The 21,481-nt window shown below is 33.4% G+C and overlaps 1 protein-coding gene across 2 annotated transcripts; it reads left to right on the top strand.

The window, feature by feature from the left end:
• The first annotated feature begins 6,047 nt into the window (after positions 1-6,047).
• On the top strand, positions 6,048-16,390 carry LOC132552382 (protein regulator of cytokinesis 1-like). 2 transcript variants are annotated; one of them, XM_060216550.1, is made up of 14 exons: positions 6,048-6,068; positions 6,646-6,904; positions 8,131-8,364; positions 8,822-8,992; positions 9,137-9,286; positions 9,519-9,669; positions 10,797-10,933; positions 11,529-11,624; positions 11,946-12,092; positions 12,382-12,498; positions 13,261-13,305; positions 14,359-14,478; positions 14,929-15,060; positions 15,816-16,390. In XM_060216550.1, exons 1-14 carry the CDS (start codon positions 6,058-6,060, stop codon positions 15,882-15,884), a joined length of 1,839 nt encoding a protein of 612 aa, XP_060072533.1. In that variant the 5' UTR covers positions 6,048-6,057; the 3' UTR covers positions 15,885-16,390. The 2 variants fall into 2 exon arrangements, with proteins under 2 accessions (XP_060072533.1, XP_060072532.1); XM_060216549.1 differs by having other exon boundaries at positions 14,929-15,138.
• Positions 16,391-21,481: the final 5,091 nt, after the last annotated feature.

Genomic DNA, 21,481 nt, shown 5'->3' with positions numbered 1-21,481 from the left:
CGTCTTTAATTTTCTTGATGAATCTGACAGTCTGCTACTGCACCGCTGTGATTAAAGACTGGAAGTTTGTGGTCTGGTAAAATTCGTCGCACGTTTCTTTCGTCTCTGCATGAACTACTTTCTGATATTTGCAATTGACCCGTGAAACTCCTTACTGATCACTGTGGCCGTTGTTGCGTTGATGATGAAGATTTTGTAATTTTTGCAACTTTGATTTAGACAGAGACGTGTGTTATATATGTCTCTGATTTAGAGGAAGCCAGCTTGCTCTTCTAACACGTCAGGTTGAGGTACCACAAGATTATACCTGACAATGCTGTTATTGTCATAGCCTGAAGACAAATACGACTTACACTTTGTCTGCATTTAATTTCCTGTTAGATATTTATAGCGTAATCTGTAATATTTCAAAGTCAATATTATTGGTCCAACCGATAGATTCTGATAGGCTGAGACCTAGATGCTTACTAACTTTATTCATTTTACAATTACGAAAAAATTCTTAAGTTTGTATTAATCATTATTGATTACTGTATTGAAAGGTGTTTTGGTGTGTGATGAAACCGGAGTATCCGAGGAATCGAACGCCTGCCACTCAGAAATTAATCGCGAGTGCGTTATCGCCGCTAAGCGACATATTACAAGTAATATAAAAATGAGGTCCGATATCGAACCCTGACAAAAGTCGTTACTAAGAAAACATTCCGTTAATGATACTTTTCTGACCATGTTAGGAAATAGCTCGTTTTTGTGCACAAGATCTATATTTGCAGTCTTCCATTCTATTGGGAGAGGAGGGGGGATCCGAGGGAGAGAAATTTATCAAAGAGTGTGCTTAGAGGATCACATGAAAAGCATAAGTTATCGACTATGCACAAGACCAGGGGAAATAGCATTAGAAAAGCCAAGGTGTAGCATCCGGGAACATGTCACTAATGTACAATACCCTGGAGCGTTTTTCAATGGCGGTCAGAAAATTATTTCGATGTCTTAATATGAGCAAAGGCGTTACGCCGAAAATGGCGTTTGATTTTTCCATTCAAGTTTTTTTACTTTACAACCTGACAAAATCAATTTTTCTGTGCTATATGATAGAAATCATCTTAAATCAATTAGTTCATTTCATATGAGATTTTATGAAATAAAACCCATAAGATCTTCTATGTATGTTTGCATATTTATTACAAATGAAGAGCATATGTTTCGAGCGCATGCACACAATGTTAAAGAAATCAGAAGTATAGCGGATACTTTTTAGTGTAAGTTTCATTAAAGAATTACAATTACCATAAAGAACAAAATTGTCAACGGTACCACTTGTCTTGGCAGAGGAAGTGTCCTTTCGATGTAATTTAGGCCGTCAACATTTTTTAGATGCATGTATTTTCTAGACGGTAAACACCGCAAAAAAGTATTCCGCTTATTGTTCTAAACCCGTGAAACTAATTTACTGTAAATTGGATCTTTACTCAATTGTAAAATTCAACTATCCATGAAATGATGTAGTAGGCTGAAAACGGTAACTATGGCTGTTTTCATGGTATTTTGGATAATAGCTTAGTTGCTTTACGGCTGTAACTTTAAACTAAATGCAACAGAATTAATTTTTTTAATTTTGGAATGGCAGATATCTGCATTAAGGAAAAAATCTTTGGAAATCGAAATTTGTGAAAAAAAATACTCCCTGACCTTTTATAGAATAACGTGAAGGAAAATAATACATGTAACTGCATTTGAAGAATAAGATCTAACTTTTGTCGGTAACTGTTGGATAATATCAGAGTAGTAAGACGCCATACTGAATAACCAAACAATATCAATGGAAACTATTGCATTAACAATATCGAACAAGGAAAATGGCTTAAAAGCGTTTGAGCATGTCAATATTGGCTTTTGATATTTTTGAAAACGTAGAAAATGCTAAAGCTTTAAATAAATGGTTGCAGTATGGAATGATACTCTAATTTCTTATACGAAAGAGTTTGCTTTCAAACAAAAATGAACTTTCAAAGTTGGCCTTTATGGCCTACCTGATATTTGGAGCTAATGAATGATATCCTAACTTACGCAAATTACATTAAATATCAATGCTTAAAAGTTCATAAAATTACTTCTGTTTAAGTAATTCTAATCAGAAATGTCATCTTGTTGATGACATCTGAAAGTCATTATGTAAGTCAGGAGTATAAAACCCTCGAATAAAAGTGAATTTTATTCGTGAATGATCTATTACAGCATAGTAACATTCCTGCTTTCCCATAACAAATATATATCTTAGTTGATTCGATATCTTAAGATCAATATTCCTTCCGAGTTTGGTTAAAGACGTCCACAGATCACAGATAAACTTACCACGCAGGGGTTCGAGAGGTACAGAAAGATGAAGACTATAGGATTGTATTTATGCTATTGAGATATACAAAAATAAAATGTGCCTTCCATTAAACTTTAAGTCATTAATTTAGATGTTTTTGATGTAAGCATGCCTGGTTGTTTTGTTTTCAACCTTCTTCTCGTCTGCGATTACTCACATAGATTGACGAAGACTGATATAATGGGTGCAGTCGATGAATCAGTTTTCCTTCGGGAACACACAGCTTTTTTGTTTTGTTTTGGGTTTTTTCCCCTCTCTTTTGATTTGTTACTCTTTCTTTTGTATATGTGTTGCCCGTTGTTTCATCTATTTTGGGTTTTGAATTTCGCGTTGACTTGTTTTTCTGATAACTGTATAAGATGATAGACACTGAAACTGCTTGCAAATATTACATAATAATCTGCACTTATGTAATTAATCACAAAAGAACGAAACCTTGAAACTTAAAACTACATTATTCGATATGGGGGGCGAACAATCGAGACACGTACATTTAATTGAGCTAATACAGAAACGTGGAAAGATACATCTAAACAAAAGGTCCACGGGCCTAAACGGTCACCTGACGAATCCCAACACAACTTGAATTTCAAAGAGATATAACATTAAGCTACATCAAATTGGTTCCATAGTTTAACTCATCCGAGATTTTTTTGTTTAAAACTAAATACCAAGTTTCACCAAAATCTGTTCATATTTACAGAAGTTATCGTGTTCACAACGTCCAATAGAAATAAAATTACTAAGGGCCTTAACTCTGTAGATTACTATTGAATCGGTCCATTGTCCACCACGTCGGATATCTTATTTTTTTAGACTACATACCAAGTTTCATCAAAATCTGTTTGTATTACCATGTTCACAAGGTCCAAGGTAATAATAAAACGTCAAAGAATCATAACTCTACAAACAAGAATCGAATCGGTCCCATTGTCGAAGTCATCCCAGATGTTTGTTACAAGGCTGCATAATAAGTTTCAACTAAATCTGTTTATATTTACTGGAGTTATTGTATTTACAAGGTATAAAACTGCATGGTCATAACTCTGTTCATGAGCATCCGAGTATACGGTGGAGTAACAATGGGCCTGAATTGCTAACCTGTTCAGACTCTGTCAGTATAGTGAAGTCAATACCTCTAAACTTGAAGTCTTATTCCCCAAGCATGCTACTTCATGAATGAACCCAGGACCTATATCTTGTTAAAAGAAGAAATTTCATATGTTTCAGACATTTGTCCGTTCGGTAATGGTTTGGACAGAGATCAGTTTTAATGGTCGGACTGACATATATGTATGTTAGAGATGGATGTGTTCCAATTGTCCGTGAAGTTAGAGAGTATCACGGAACACTAGATGTCGGCCTGACTGATCAGCAGGATAGGAAAAATTACAGCGGATGAAGTATCTTCAAAAGTGTCATCTGCATATTGACAAAATGTCCACTTCTGGAGATGATATGGAGGCGGAAACAGAAAAAAACGTTCTAGATACTCCTGCACCTGTGCAACATATCATTGCAAAATTGAGATACACCAAACGAATCTCGAGATCACATAACAGTATAGTGCAATGGCTTTGAAGTTGGGTGTCGCCCCTTTAAATCTTCAAAAGTGCGATTGGTCATATTTGTTTCTCTTGGAACCAATCAAATTACTTCGCTTGTGCCTTCCATTTTGCCATGACATGTCCCAGGGGTGCAAAAAGCGAAAATGTGAGGAAAGTAACTAACTATCTACATAAATGAAATCACAGAAATGTCATGACTACCAATACGTAGGTAAACATCTCCATTTTTCCGAACAACAGATTTCAGATAAAACGATGTCAATTCACTTAAGTTAACAATAGAATAGCCATTATTAACTGAAGAAGTATATGCTCATTTGGAGTAGACAGGAATCGAAACCAGTCTCTCTAAGTTCCAAATAATGCTTGGTCATAGTGAACCAAAAATGCTACAGGCAAACACATTAACGATGATCAATTTTTCTGCCAAGGATATTTTTTATATTCCATCAATCTTTAAGGAATTCCAAAAATTTCAAACGTATCTATGTGCAATACATTCCTTGTTTTCTTTATAACGACGATACATGTCATATCACGAAAGTTCAAAGCTTACTTTTGTGCTGGTAATTGATAGTGACCATGCACAACTTCTTGTCGACAAAACGAAAGAATGCGCCGTATTTATGAGATGACTGTTGATGAGAATGCGTTCATCGTCCACTGAAACGCCAAATGAATAAAATGGAGCAAACTGATTCCGGTTGTTCTACTTGCTCTACTCATAAACAGTGGGTTTTCGCTGTGACAAAATGCAGTTTGATGAAGTATTAAAATAGAGAATAAGACCTGTACGTCCAGAAGATATTGTATTATCTGCAGTTGTTATTTGTCCTTACATTGGTCATGTTAATATTAATTTAGAAATCTACAGGCTTTTATTTTAACCATTTGGTGTGTGTGTGTTTGATTTGATTAATTGAAACAAAACAAAACGAATTTACATTCGTACACCGTTGACTTTGTACAGATTACATGCTTTTGATGATACTATTGACCGTTCACAGCCAGAGAATCTACACTGGTACCATAGTCAGGACAGTAAATCCGTATAATGGCGTTTATCAACGACTATATCTCGTTGGTTAATTCAATGGAACTTGGGCAAGTTTCAAACATAAAAATTGATTTTCCGGCATCGTTTAAGAAAATACAAAAGAATCTTTAAAAACCAAAAATGCATTATTTTTATGTTGAGTCATGAAAGTTACGTCTATGGTAAGTTTACTGTGTAAGGCATGTGCTGATTGCATGCACACTTTGTGAAAAGATACTTATGTCTTCATTGTGGTAACGATTTACTTTATATGGTCAAAAATATTGATACAATAAGAACGGTCTTGACAATGACACGTGCCAAATATGAAAGCACTACCTCTTACGATGCAAAAGTTATGGGCAAGGTTAAAGCTAACAACAGACAAACAAATAGATAACACAAAAATTGAAAATGTCAACGACCTTTCGGACTGGGGGCATAAACATTAATTGCATCTTACAAAAAGATGAAATGACTTTCTTTCGTTCCCATCCATTTGTTCAATTGTCTCATTCACATTTAGGCATACACATCTCATAAGGTATAGATTCAACATAGCCACAGTAATGCAAATTCACTGTACAATATTGAATTAATTAGTATGTTATATTAATACAAATGCAATGTTTGTGACCGTGTTCTTGATATGCTTTGACTCGCTGAGACGGCAGTAGTGGATATGCCACCCTTGTTTTAAAAATCGACTGATTCACTTTTAATAATTCCTTGATATCAATTTTATCAAATTGTGTTATTTACTGTTAAATATACGTACATGTAATTATAAAGTTTTAATGATTTTAGATGCATAATAGATATCAACCTAAATATGTTGTTATTTAATAATAATAATATGAATGCATTTGCATTTCAGACCTAAGGGAGGTAAATCGAGTATTAGTGATGTCTTAACATGTAAATAAAATAGCAGAGTTACTTCCCTTACTCTACCAATGAAAATCGTACTTACATTTAGGTCAGCCAATCAAAATCCGTGGTTTGTGTACGAAGTTTGAATCGGGGGGAAAACATGTCGGATATTTTTGAGTGAAATTTATAAAAAGAAAACAACTAAGATGTCGTTCAAGTAAGTATCAATCATAGGTTATAGCAGTACAATGTATTGCATCTTGAGTCATTTCGATTGAATGTGTGGACATTTAAAATGTTTATTGAGTAGATTGACTTATGAGAAATCCGGTGTGCTGCTCTTGTGAATCCGTCTCGCTTTTTTGAATCACCAAATTTACTTACGGTTGTTATTGTTCTCAGTCATGGAAGAAACAATTAGAAATGTTATAAAGGAAGAAAAAACGTAATTCGAATTCTAACGATGATCATTGTATTTCATAACCCACTCGCGAGCCCGCTTGTTTACTGATTCTATTATCCTCGTACATCGTTCACACAACATAATCATAAGTTCGTGATACAATTTTTTCTAGTAACCCACCTGTCCTAACCCACTTCTCGATAGAAAAGTAACGACCTTTGAATATTGCATGTTTAGTTATTCATATATCATAAATTTGAAAGAGAACAGATATTGATGACATATTTGAAATATAATTTTGAATCCTTGTTGCCGACATACGATCATAGCCCTCTTGAAAAATGTCTATGATATTTTATCGTTAAGATAATTTTTTATTGTATCTACACAGTAAAGAAAAGGTTAAGAAGGAGCTAATTCAGAGTTTGGAGGTGGCCATGTGTAAATTACACAGAATATGGAGTGAGATTGGTATATGTGAATCACAGAGACAGGAAAGATCGGGGACAGTGATGTTGCATCTTCGCAACCTCCTGGATGAAATGGTTCAGGAAGAAGAAACTTTGAAGAATTCAATCTCACAGCGAACAGAAAAATACAGACGAGAATTAGATATCTTAACGGAGGAAATGTCTGTACCAGAATACAAAGTAAGCTAAAAGTTTTCTAAGGCTATGATCCTTTGTTATCTGTGATTTTTTTTTATCCTGTTTTATCAATTTATGTAAAACTATGTCCTTAATATCATCTTTCATAAACATATGGTGCCACTCTATGCTGTTCCTGTTGATGTAAACTTTTAAAGACACCTTTTGGTGAATTTGATTGAATTTAATCCTTTCTCCCCCAACCAAGATCTCATTGTACCTGTGTTTGGTAATAGGAGACATCTGCATAGTGACACTAATTGGTCAGTGAATAAAAGGAATTATCATGTGCACTGAACCCCATCACAGGCCAGTGATATATAAGATCAGAGTTCATGCTCAACCAATTGAGAAACAAAACAAACAAAAAAACACCACAAAAATTAAAAATAAGCTTATAGACACAGGATGAAATGATACATATCTAAACATCCCATTCAGTCTAGAGGAAATGTACATCTCCCAGTATAGACAGACTATCATTTACCATACTAAATGAATGTCCCAATAATATAAACCACATTATTTTGGATTTAATTAACACTATTTATGGAGACATGAAGTTACCCAGTATCTTGGAATAGGGCTACTGTTATACTGATACTAAAACAGGATAAGGATAAGCTAGACTATGGAAATTAGCACTGAAATTTTAAACAAAACCAACAAAAGGGGAAGTCCAGCAGAAACAAGGGCAATTGCATTATCTATGATTGACGAGAAATACAATGGTCATACCAATTAGTATACTGACACAGCATTATCACTCACACTGACCAATCAGTGCTCCGTTTATACCAGTGAAATCATTACTATGGAATTAGCAAAAAAGCTCTTCAGAAAAATACAATAGAGTATAAGGTGAAACTAAGACAGAAGTATATTCTATTATTGTCTGTAGCAGTGATCATTTGATAATAATGTGATTATTAGAAAATCTTTGCAAAGATTGTGTCAACATAATTGGAAGTTTTTGTAAATATATTGAGAAATAATCAGTGGTTCCTGAAAAGTTGAAACTGTTTCAACTGCAAAATTAAGGATTACCAAATCAAATTTGACACTGTATACCTGTCTGACATAACAGCTGTGAAAAGAAAAAGAATGTTCTCACACGATTTAATTATTTAAAAATTTTCCCAAACTACTGATTAACTCTAACCAAAATTTGAGCAACTAAGATATGGATGACTGACTGAAAAAAACTTATTTTTGATTTCATTTTTCAGGCCAAAGTGGGTCTGTCAATGCTCCAACTTGAAAAGGACTTAAAATTGAGATGTGAGACACTGGCTGCAGATAAACGTGAAAGACTACAGGTGTTACAGACTCTGAAAGATGAGGATCAGAAACTCTGTGACCTTATGTGTCTAACTCCATACTACATTCCAACAGGAACCACACCCAGTGCAGAACAGTTGGAGGCACTGAAAAAACATGTCAACTCTCTCAAAACAGAAAAGGTTGGACAAGTTTGGGAAAAAGCTACTAATGTGCTATGTTATTTTAAAAAATGTTTTTTTTTCTGATGTGTCCTGAGCACCATTGCCAACGTTTTGATAAATCTAGTTTCGATGAGAGATAGTGGGTTCTGAAAATTTGAGTGAGTCCAACAGGAAAAGTATGAGTCCAGAACTGAAATATTTCAGTACCAAAAATCACTGTAATGCTAGGTAAGCTGTGGTCACTAGTGCTAAAGCCAGATTAAGAACAAAATCCTTGTGCACCTGTCTGTTCAGTTTTTGACATAAAAAGCCATGTTGTAGATGTCACACCTATTATATTTCAAGGGAATTTGTGGTAGTTGTAGACTGGTAGTTGTCTAAAGAAAATGGATCAATTGATTTAACAGTCTTATGCAGTTGTTGTGTTGAATTACTTAATTAACAGTTAGTTTATTTTTATAATTATCCTCTTCAGACAAAACGATTTACAGACTTTGTAAATATCAAGAAAGGAATTGTGGTACTGTTTCAAGAAATGGACAGAACACCAGAGTCAGACTTTGAAAGGGATGTAATCTGTGAAGAAGATGACACATTTCAATTATCTGAAGACAACTTAAAATCCTTAAAATTACTGAAAACAGAGGTAAGTAAAATTGAGATATATACACTGGCCCAGACTTTTGTTGAAATAACAAATAAGCAAGTTTCTTAGTTTTAGTCTCCGTAAAGAATCTTTTCTCGGTCTTTTACATTACTTAGTCTGAGTGTATGTCTGATTTCTCTGCAGCTTGAGGAGCTCTTGGAAGACTTAAAACAGGAGTCAGTCAAATTGTGGGAGAGAATCCATGTCTTATGGGATAGACTTGGCTTAGCCAGTGATGACCGGTCCACCTTTTCAGAGGGCAAGGAAGGGGTCAAGCCTAATGTAATGCAGGCTGTAAGTTTTAATAACAATTGGCAGTTGTCTTCAAGAGTTATTAAATTTGTGTGGAAAAGGTAATTTTGAAAATTAAATTTTCAAGTGTTTTCATTACTTACAGTACATAACAATCCTCTCACTGTGTTACTGCATATTAAGAAAATAAGGATGTATGGGAACATTTTTTTTTTTTTGCAATAATAATGGCATAATTAAATCTCCTTGGTGTTTTTTTTTTTTTTTTTTTAAGTTAAAAGAGGAGGTCACTCGATGTGAGAAGCTGAAGTATGAACACATGCAGCGTTTTGTGGAGGGTGCACGGCGAGAGCTGGTGGAGTGGTGGGATAAATGTTACTGCAGTCAGCAGCAGAGAGCTGCCTTCAAACATTTCCACATCACTGGTACAAATCATCATTTTTTTTGTTCTCTTCCTCAATTTTCTCAGGACATTTCTTGTCTCCAATAAATAACAGATGGTGCAATGAATATTTGGTTGAAAGAATGGATATCACAGATCATTTGTAATCAGAAAAAAATGTTGGTTTTGAAAAAATATGTCAGATCTCATCTGTTTCTTAAAAACAAATGTAGAAAAGAGGTGCTATAATAATATTTCCCACCTAGGTATAGTAATCACTTGTCTGTGCTTGAGTGAGTGGGTGCATCTGTGTACGAAATATCTCATAATTCCTTGAAAACATTTGGTTTATATTTACACCATATCATCATACTCCTGGCTTAATTTTGGTAGTCATGGCTAAGGTTAAAGTTCATATGTCACCCTTGACCACTTTGGAAATGAAAATATTTTCCAAATGATCATATATTACTGATCAGTGACTTCCTGATCAGTAATATTTGGGGGGTTGGGTTATAATATTCAGGGGAGCCCCATCTCACTTTGTTTATTGTCCCTTACTGGTGAAAAAAGAGGAGGGGGTATAGTTTTCCTCTTCATCTGTCCATCCTGCATCAGTGAAATTTTGTCAATGTTTTAGCAGCTTCATTCCTTGAGGGATTCTCATCAAACTTCACACACATAAAGTATGATATCTTGATCAGTTCCAATTTCAAGGTTGTTTGGTGAAGGTCAAGATCACTTTTATTACTTTTAGAAAATTTGTAAATTATTTCAGTTCCATAGCTCATGGGATTGGGGCTGATGGGGGACAAAGCAAAAGTCAGTATGCTTGTCTTACTGGTACACTTCTTGAGATTGTTTTAAACAAATACAGTAAAACTTGTATCAAAAGGTCACCCAAGGGAAACAACAGAAATTATCTGCTTGAGTCTGGTGACTGCTAAACCAAGGTTTACCCAAAAATCACAACAAAGTAAATTTTTATACATGTATTGTTGTTATACCATAATTCAATTGGATATACATACACAAGTTACATAATTGTGAGAACAAATTATTTTATCATGCAAGTGTTATATTTTACCAAGTACCGAATATACCCTAAATCAGTGTTGGAATGATATAAAGTTCAAGTGTTATTACTGATGACCTATTCTTATTAAACAGACAATTACACGGAGGAGTTATTAGGTATTCACGATCAGGAGGTGGCCAAAGTACGACAGATGTACGACAATCACCGCCAGTTGTATGAAAATGTAGCTCGCTGGGAAGAACTCTTCAAACAGATGCTTGAGTTTGAGGTTAGTTACTACTTATGTTTTCGACCTGGTACTTTTTTTTCTTGTGATATTAAACATATTTTTGGTAGATGAGTGACGGTAAGGGATTAATAAGAAAGTGACATGTCATCCAACTTGTCAGTTTCTAGAAGCTTTAACTTGGAAGATTTTTTTATTTTTATCTGTAAGATTTGAAACACTGTAAACCGGCTGTTTTTTTGCAGCTACTTTTAAACTTTTCATCATCAATACAAGTCTGATTTATTCTAACATTCTATCAACTGCATATCTGTTTGGATTCAACGAAGGTCAGAATTTTGATCTGTGTGCAACAAGCATGATGATTTCTTTATAGAATGGTTATTTGAATGCCGACCCAGGTGCCTCAACAGGGTTGGGTGTTTGTGATGATTAAATTTTTTTTTAAACAGATATACTTTTATGCTATACAATAATCACTGTTTATCATTTCTGGTGTTAGTTGTGACCATAATCTTTCACAAAGAAGTTTCTGTCAGGAATTTGATTAAAATAAATCACATGCAACAGTTGCTTTACTGTATAGTTTATTGTAATGAATATGAATATATCTATATACATATGTTGTCTCCTTCAGAGGAAAGCTTGTGACCCAAACAGATTCAACAACAGGGGAGGTAATCTTCTTCAAGAGGAGAAAGCCAGGAAGAAACTCCTTAAGGAACTGCCCAAGGTATATATACTTTTGGATGGTGTTAATTATGCATTTGCAGATTTCTGTTAAACCTTTGGAAATTAAAGTGACATATTGTAGCACTCCTTTTGATAAGATTGTCCAATTTTGATTTGATAATTAGTAAGCTATGAATATGTGCTACTTCTTCAAGTTTGAAATGATTTCGTATTGATTTTATTGACATCTTAACTTCTAATACAGCTTCATTTTCCTCAAAAATACATTGTCTAAATAAGTGGAATAAAAAAAATCAAAAATAAGAAACAATGAATGCGGAGTGCTACTTGACATACTGTAATGGTGACTTATTCCGTTCAGGTAGAGGAGGAGGTGAAAGATAACATTGCTGCATGGGAGAAAACCCATGAACAACAGTTTCTGGTGGAAGGTGAGCGTTTTATGGACTACATAGAGAGCCGTTGGACCAGATACCAGAAGGAAAAGATTAAAGAAAAGGAGGATAGGGTAGGCATCAGTTACTTGGATTTTAACTGTTAGTTTGATTTCATTATTTCTTGAGAATTACTCAAATGAATCTGCCTAAGATTTGATATGGTGCTTCCTCAGTTGAGAAATTTCAGAACTTGAATAAAAAACATCGTAGATATAACTTGTCATTGCAGGTTTTAGGGGGTATTTGATTAAGAGGAGAGAAAAAAAACTTAACAGGAGATAATCAATTTAATAATTTTGTTTAGCAACTTTACAAAAGCTATGTCATTTTAACAACATGTCAAATATGAACTTCCTACAGAATAAAGCCAAGGCTAAGTTGATGGAGGAAGAGGTGTTCTATGGCAGTAAACCTAACACTCCTGCCAAACGGCGTTTCCTGGGTACCCCAAGCAAAACACCGTCCAAGATGAGAAAGGTGAGAAGTAATTTTAAAAATTAGTAAATTTTACTGTCATGTACCAGTTCAAAACAAACTCCAAAATCTTTTAACAATAAATATTGTTACACTCATTGCAACTATGCAAGTTCATCTGAATTTGCAGTTGCTTTTCAAACTTTTCGTCTTAAGTTTACATGGACAGTTTTCATTCACATGTAATATGTAGAAAATATATTTGAATGTACTTGTTGCAACTTTCTGTATGAACCCAGCTGTAAGAGTCTTAAGGGCTAGTCCAGAAATGGAAGGTTTTTTATAAATGAAATTTGTTAGAGATATATGAAATATTTACCAAACCTTAGGTGTCTCAGATAAGACTCATATGAATTAGAAACAAATGTAATATTCCATTCTACACAAAGTTAAAACACTGAATTTTTGCAAACATGACAAAAACTTAACTGACTGATGCAAAATCTAAAGGGGCTTTTTTATTTCTTTTTCTTCTTCTCTTTTTTGGACTTGGTTAATGAGTCAAAGGTGGGATTGTGAGACATTTACAGTTCTTGTTTACTAAGTCTGTACATATGTCATTTACGTACCGGTATGTACCGACAAAGATATATGACTAATGTGCTGATGCATAGAGTAGATTCATATATCTTGCGAAAAAAATTACTGTACACTACTATAGATAGATGACATTATTCAAATCAAAAGAAAATGTTACGAGAGCCTTACATGTTGATAGTAGGATGAGGTTTGTGTTTATGTGTTGTGTTTTGTCTTGTGTCACAGCTCAATGATGGTGGAGTGTCTGTTCAAATGTCCTTAAATTCCAAGGTAAACTTTTCAGTCAGCCTCCTATCTTTGTAATTCTTGCAACCCAAATCACAATCTTGTCAAGTTCATCACAGTAACCGGCTGTTTATGTGCCTCTGATATATACAACTTACTTTGGTTTTGACTTCATGGCTAAATACTTGTTAACATGTGTGTTGTATTAGAGATTCTTTTTTAACTTCAAAACAGTGAAACTCTTGAGTGACAGTCCATTTTGACTTACTTTGTGTTCATGTACATTTAATTTGGAATTATTGAATACTGTATTAGCAGGGCATTCAGCAATTGCAGAAATCAAATCAGAAATCTGAAAAGTCAAAACGTAAAATAGACATATATTTTCTCAGTTCGCTTACAGAGTTTGCCTTGCCCTGCATGTCTCCAGATCTCTTGTTGTCTTTGTTCTTATTGCACCATTGTTTGTTGCCTTCTTCAGGGCATTGAATCGCATGATAAAGATTATTTGTATACAGAGTTCTGTACTCCACTTTTGTTTTCAGCCACAAAACAATTGTTGAAAATCATTTGATTTTTAGCTCATTTGGCCCAAATGACCAACTGAGTAATGTTTTGTGTCATCTGTTCTGTTTAAGGGTACTATTTCTTTAAGCATTATAAATGAAATACAGAGCATACAAGAACTTAAGAATTTTACAGTGACACATTTTTTCAGTTATGACACAAAGGACTACAGTCTAAATTACAACTGAATGTTCAAGTGTTCTTCATATTCAATCTTAAGTTGTCATACACATGAGTGATAGTGCATTACTGGCTTTGTGTTATATTTCAATATTAGTTTAAGATTTAATTGATGCACTGTTAATAAAAAAAAGCAAAAGATTTTTCAGGTAATCAATATCTGACTTATAGTGATAACTATGGACTTGAAACTTTAATTTAGATTTTTCAGGAAATCCAAAACACTTCATTATTTTGGATCCCAGATGTTTTTTTTATGCTGCATTCTAAAATTATATACATTGAAAACAGATACATAATGTACACCTGTATAGGAGACAGTATATCTAAAAAAAATTTGCTTTTCTTCAGGGAAACGATACCACTCGTACGCCTAGATCCTGTAGTAGAATTGCCTCCTGCAGCCGTATACAACATAGTACTGTGTTTGCCTCCCCTTACCGTAAACCTCCTGCTTCTACAAGTAAACTGGTAAGTTTATTGACTTGTACGTAAATTGCCCTCTCTGTGAGGTGCTGTTAATATTATTCAGTATGTCTGTAAAATTGAGGAAAGGGAAACATTCAGAAATGAAAATCGGTAACTGGGCTTTTAAAGAGTATGAATGCATGTGAAGTGAGCTGCATAATTTAAAGTTTGCAATGGGAAAAAAAGCCACCCTGCCATTGTGTACTGGCTTGTTTCTTGGTTACCCATGGAGTCAAAAACAATATGAGAAGGAAAGTTGACCAATTAGACTGTGTTGTTTATTAATGTATAACAGATCCAACACCTGCCCATGATCATTTGATGATCAGTGAGAAATTACTTCCTGCTGTGTAATTTTGTCCCAGAGACTTTTTTATTCTGACTCGAGCAATGAAAACGCAGTTTTTGTGTTTCAATAATCCATGTACACTTGTACTTTCATGACTATTTCAGACTCCTGCTGGTATCCAATCAGGTAAAGCATCCCGTCGACGATCCAATCGTATTGCTCGTAAAGTACTGTCTGAAAAGAACGTGCAGGACAATCACGGGACAACAAACGACACCATGTTTAGTCATACAACGGTAAGCAGCTGCTTCCAGCCGCTCACAAATACAGGAGAACTATCAACCGGGTCAACTGGGGACTACCAGGAGTTTGAAGTTTGTACCATTCATTCACTTGTGTTCTGTGTACTAATACCACAAGTTTTCTGTTATTGATAAGTGATTCACCCTTTGATAGAAATAATTGTTAACCTACCATAAATGTATTCTGAGTTTTTGGTGTGACGGTTTGCGATTTCTTTTGTATGTCTGTTTTCATTAAATGGGAATTTGATGCTACAATTTCTGCTTTTAACAGCTTCCTTTCAGTCGAAGCAAAGTCTCTGATGAAGGAAGTTAATACATTTTGCCCATAGTGTATAACAAGATAACTAGAAATTTGCCCTGACATAGTACATCTTCTCATTGGTGTTGTTCTTGAGATGTTACAAGATTTGATAGTTCATTTTTAGAATACTAATGAAACAGAATGATTTTGTCATCATACATATACCATTATATGATTCAGTTCAGTAATTTTCAAAATTTTTATTTCTCTGCCATGTTTCATTTCAGGTGTTTAAATATGTAAATGCAATGTGTTATTTAAATAATCAAATGGATTTAAAAATTAGAATTGAACAATACTAATGCAAGAAATTTATTATTGGAGAAAAAATAACTTGATTAGAATACTACATACTGTGAAAAACTTTCCAATGGGTAAATATTTTCACTCTCATGTGATATATGGCACGTATTTGCTAAAGTAGTATTTTTGTTTTATCTTGCAGAGAGAGATAAGATCACGGCCGTACTGTCGTAGTAGTATTTTACCAAGCCCTGGTAAGAAAGTGTGTTAAGGAGCAAATATACATGTCCATTGTAATATGAATCAATTTGTATAGAAATGATGCTGTTACAATGTGCAGTACAATGTCAAGGGACTGAGACAAACTTGCCTGATTTCCTGGAGCAAAAGTATTTTACTACAGAAAACTAAATAGCAATGAAAAAGTGGATAGCAATTTTCTGCTTGTGAGGAAAGACAGACAACAAGTTTAAGATGCATGAGTTTGCCGACTACTTAGTCTAATGTGTGATAATTATTTTGCAAATATCTATGTGTATTATTGAAGACTAGGGTTCCTAGTGATGAAATGCTTTGGAAGAAAAGTGGTCAAATAGTGAATTATTTTCATCTGTTCCTTTGCTTTTTATTTAGAATGAAACATATTTGCAGAAATATACTTTGTAAGTAGCTTGTAACTTCACAACGCTTAGTCTAGGAGCAAAAATTAGCATACAAGACAGTAGTTCTTGTTGTTCACAATCACTTTATTGAGTTTCTTCTCCGAATATCGATGAACAAGAGAGTATGTTTTCTTCTGATATTTGTATTAATAGTTTGTTGTCTTTGAATATAATCCATTGATTTCTTATTCCATATAGAAGTAATACATGCATTTTTAACCAGAATATTTTGGAGTGGATAACATATTAGAAAGAATTGTGTTCTGTATTTTGTATGTCCTTACAAACCATGCAGTTTCTGTTAAACTGTATATACTGGCTGCAAACATTTCAGTTTTCAAATGACAGAAATGATAAAAACAAACAAAGTTAAGAAACCAATAACAAGACTTCTGATTAGGAGTTGTCAGTTTAATTAATTTGATGAAAGGCATATTGCACAAGCTTTGGTTCATTTCTCAATTATTTCAAATGTGCATGCTAAGATGTATGTATCATGCTATGCGTCATGTCTGTATTGTAAATAGAAAGAAAATCCATACCTGAAAAAAACTCAATGATATTATTGTGTTTAATTGTAGCTAATACGATCTCATCATTTCAGTTTCAAAATCCATTTCAAACAGTGAAAATCCGAAACCGTACAAGTATTAAACACATCTAGCTGTATAGACTTGTTACATTCAATCAAAATCAAAAACAGGTTACATATATTTCTTATTTTAAAATTGAGAGTATGATCAGATTTATTTTTAAAAAAAACCCAATAATATCTGCTATAAAACCTAGAAACTTTATCTTTTGCCTATTTTTCTTTTTTCGTTTTTGATATCTTGGACACAGACAAAAGAGGTTTTCAAAAGAATCTCAGAACAGATTTATTATTTTTGTGAATCTCTGATCGCAAATATTAAACTCTTTAGGGAGTAAAGCAACATGGAATATTGAAATAATACTATGACATGTGACTACCTAGTTTCTGTAATTCTATTTAAATATTTTATTTATTTCAATGCAATGTATGTGTATAGCTTTACCATCTTAGCCCCATGTTGATTCCTCAATGAATAAGCTTTGAGTTCCATTTTAAAATGTTATGTGGAATACTGTTGCATACTTGTATATATTTTAATGCTGGTTTGAAGCTTGTGTAATAAATAACCTTTTGTTGTATATAAGTATGTATTATTGTATATGAGAAAGTGTGCGGGTTTTGTGTACATTGCAAACAAACTAAAAAGGATCTTAGAAAAGAGAGAGAGAAAAAAGGCTTCTTTTTTCTGTAGCTTGTCTAGTCATCGCTTTATGCCTTGGCCATTTGTGTCTCTGATGTCAATTCAGCATTGTAAATAGAGTTTTGGAGAATCAATCTCTTACGTTTAGTTGGATATGAATTTACACAGGAATCAATGCTGGGCCATTTCTCTATCTAGTAGATAGGATTAATAGTAATGTGTTTATTGTGCCTGATCTTCTTGTTTTATCAGGCAGAACATTTTCTTCAACATCAAATTATTTTTCATTGAATTGGAATTGAAGGGATTAACGCACAGTGGGACAAGCTTCTTTTTTTTTCTCCTTCTTTTGATTTATGGATATTTTTATTTTTTTTGGGGGGGGGGGGGGGGGGGCGGGTATGTGACATTTTCAAAAGACTTCACTTCTTGAAATGTGTTCATTTAAGTAAATGTCTAGACATTTTGTTTCAGTTTAATTTGATAGTCACATTTTAGGGTGTGATAGTCCCCAGAAAGCACACATCTAAAATGTGACTTATATGTTGTTAATGTAAAGAAAGCTTGTTAAAATTGCATGTTTTAAGTTGATTTTTGTTTAGAATAGAAATAAACAAGAGGAATGATTTTAATTTTCTCAGTTGAAACATTTACACTGTGCTGGGTTTTTGAAGTAGATATTAATAAAAGAATAGAAAAACTCATTTGTATTTATTCTAGATAAACACTTGTAATGAAAAAAATGTTCTATAATATGAAATTTCTACAGATGAAATAATTTAGCTGGTGCAATATAGATTCTTATGAGTAACTTTCTTCTTGGACTAAATTCACAAGGAATCAGAATGTCTATCTATGTCTGTTAAATAATTAATTATTCTTAATTACTGATCATGATGAATGTTGTGGAAAGGTTGTTTGTTTACTGAATACATTATAAGCTTCGCTTTGATAAAAGGTCAACATAGATAAAAAAAAATCGTAATTTTGATGGTATCCAGTTATATTTACAAAACTATGAAATATTATGTACATGTACGTTTCTTGCAAAACTAATTTTTTATGTTTGTTATTGCACTTTATTTTATTTGTATCAAGTAGAATTGTACTTCAATACTGTGTGTTGTATGAGCACTGAAGTACATAACCATGTATAGTCATAAATACATGATAAAATACATTAGCTAATACTTATATATGCAACCTTATCCCATAGCTAGCAATATTTTTATGTACTATAACTGTCTTAAATAGGTGCCTTCTGTGAAATTTGTAAATTACTGAAATGATGGGACAAAAGAACACCAGTACCATGTCTTAGAAGGCACAACTTTGAATTTTGATTCTTTATTTGCTTCCAGCTGTAGAATGTTATTGGAATATTATTATTAGTATTATTATAAAACATCTGATGACAAGAGTGTTAGCATGTCCATGATATCTTATGCTGTTTCAATGGAGCAGCAAAAATATGGGGTAGGAAAGCTAGGACATGGAACAGATTGGAATCTAGATGGAGATGGCTTTGGAACAAACTCATATCTACATGTATTCCACTACACTCTTAAAGACTTTGAGAGTTTGATTTGTATTTCAAATGCAGATTTATATCCCTTTAAGCAATTGTTCTGTCTTTTTTTTTTGCAAACTTTTTTTACTTTCCATTTTAAATATTCTAAATATCTGGTTTAAGTCATCAGCTGTTAAAAACCTAAAATAACCTAAATATCCTAAAAAAACATGAAAATATTGAAACTGGTGTCATTTTTTTCTGAAAGGTTAAACATTTTTTTCTGTAATGATCTAAATTAAATTTATTACTGCTATAGTTTCAAATATAAAATTTCAGTTTTAACAATATTTGTTCAATTTAAACCCCCCCCCCCCCCAACATGAAAAATCCATTTCACTGCCAGAGATTTGTATCTCACAGGGAGATTAGTTTTGGTAGTGTACTGACTCAGGACTTTCCCCCACTCACAAGGTGATGAATGTTAAAGTACTGATTCAATACTTTCCCCAACACACTTAGCATTTAGTTTTGTTCTTCCATCTCCTGCCATATCTTTAGTGGGTGTTGTGAGCAAGTGTAAAAGTACGTGTGTCTATACTGTATCCTTCCTTCTCTTCTTTCTATCACTCCAGGCAGGATGTATGGGAGATAGAATTCTTCATGCTTTACTTATTCAAACATAACAGTAGATTTTTGTGTCATGGAGTAATTCTAAGAATTATTATTACAGAAAATATTATTGATAGTGTTTCTAAACCACTATGAACATTATTCAACAAATCTGTTTTTCTGGTGTCTTGTTTATTTGTCAAAAAGCAAAAGGTATTTTAAGAATTATGTATCACTGAACTGCTAGTGCCTGAGACAAAAGGCATCTTATTGAAAGATTTTAATGTAATTTTTATAATTGTCAACTTTCGATGTAATGTTTTATTTTTTTTAACACAACAGGAATATGAACTTTGTATAATAAACATATGAATAATTCATTGTCGTTACAGTTATCATTTAACTTTATAGTACATAATGACCTGTTGTAGTGAACAGTAACATTATTCGGTATGCCCATCATTGTTAAATGGTACAGTAAGTTACCATCAAAGATCTGGTTTACATTTACTTCCCTTTTTCTTTATCCGTTCATCTTGAATGAATATGGTGAAAAGTGAATGTGAAATGCCATTCTGGTCATACTTAAAGATACTGAAAAATCATATATTTTTGTGGGGCTCAATTTTCAATTTTTTTCAAAACATTATTTCACGATTGTTTGATTTCATGGATAAATATACCCCCATTTATACCAAAAACATAACCAGTAATATCATTTATTTCTTTGTGGACATATGAATTTATGGATTAAGAGTACCCACAAAATCACCAAAAATAAATCCCCAGCAAAAATAAACTATTTTACAGTATTTATGGATAGGGTATAAATAAAGATACCCCACACAGAAAAATCACACTGACTTAACAAATTTTGCTGCAAAATGAAGAAAAAAAATTAAATATTGTTCCAGATATTTCTTTTCGGTACCTGTTCTGCAGAATGAAATTTACATCTTTCAAGTGTTTAAATGAGACATGATCAATGATTCAAGTGCCTTTGTGAGTTTCAATGTTTTGATGTCAGATTTGTGTTGGTCTCATAAGCGACCTACATAATGTAACATGATTTAACTGATAAACCTGTAGCAGTCTGTTTCCAAAAATGACAATACTAAAATATAATGGATAATAATTTGGCAGTTAATTCACAGCATTTAAAAACAGTTTTTGTTCTCCCTGAAAATTTTCAGGTGAGCACATAATCGCCGCATTGTCTGTCAGTCTGTTCTTAGCCCACAGTAAAGCATAGACCATGAAACATAGAGTGTACATCGATCATATCAAAAGAATGTGTAGTGAACCAAATTATGGGTCCTCGACCCCTTCAATAACAGAGTTACTGCCCTTGGTTAAAAATTTCTTAAGGGAGAATAACTGCCCAATGTATACATTGCTCATGTAAAAACCAAAAGCAAAACAATATGCTGTGTATTAAATTCAGGTACCTTTACCCATTAATTAAAGAGTTATTGTCCTTTGTTAAAAATATCTTGTACAGAGCATATCTTTGCGTATATCTAAGCTACAATAAGAAATTTGGTGTATACATTGATCACATGGTGAAAATGTGTAGTGCACCAATGTTAGGGTCTGCAACCCATTAATTGTAGATTTGTATATTACCTTTTCTTTAAATCTTGTTTTCAGAGCATAACCTTGCTTGCATTTAGACTAGGATATTAAATCTACGAAGTCAGGGATGATAGGTTCATGGTTTATTTACTGTCAACTCGAGTATCATCTGTGAAGGCTTCGACGCGACAGTTTCACGCATAAAAAATCTTCCCTGAAGTATACAAATTCTAGAGCAAATAATATAATGACGTCATAGAAAGGGTTACGAACT

The sequence above is a fragment of the Ylistrum balloti genome, unplaced genomic scaffold, assembly GCF_031769215.1.
Source record: "Ylistrum balloti isolate Yb309-2 unplaced genomic scaffold, AGI_CSIRO_Ybal_v1 Utg370246, whole genome shotgun sequence".
Lineage (NCBI taxonomy): Eukaryota > Metazoa > Mollusca > Bivalvia > Pectinida > Pectinidae > Ylistrum > Ylistrum balloti.
Note: the sequence above shows the minus strand (reverse complement) of the source record. Positions and strands in the feature narration are given on the sequence as shown.

Excerpts from the sequence above, each read along its gene's own strand:
- LOC132552382 (XM_060216549.1), top strand. Across the intron at positions 6,905-8,130 it reads TGTCTGTACCAGAATACAAA|GCCAAAGTGGGTCTGTCAAT; the intron begins GTAAGCTAAAAG and ends TTCATTTTTCAG. Across the intron at positions 10,934-11,528 it reads AACAGATGCTTGAGTTTGAG|AGGAAAGCTTGTGACCCAAA; the intron begins GTTAGTTACTAC and ends TGTCTCCTTCAG.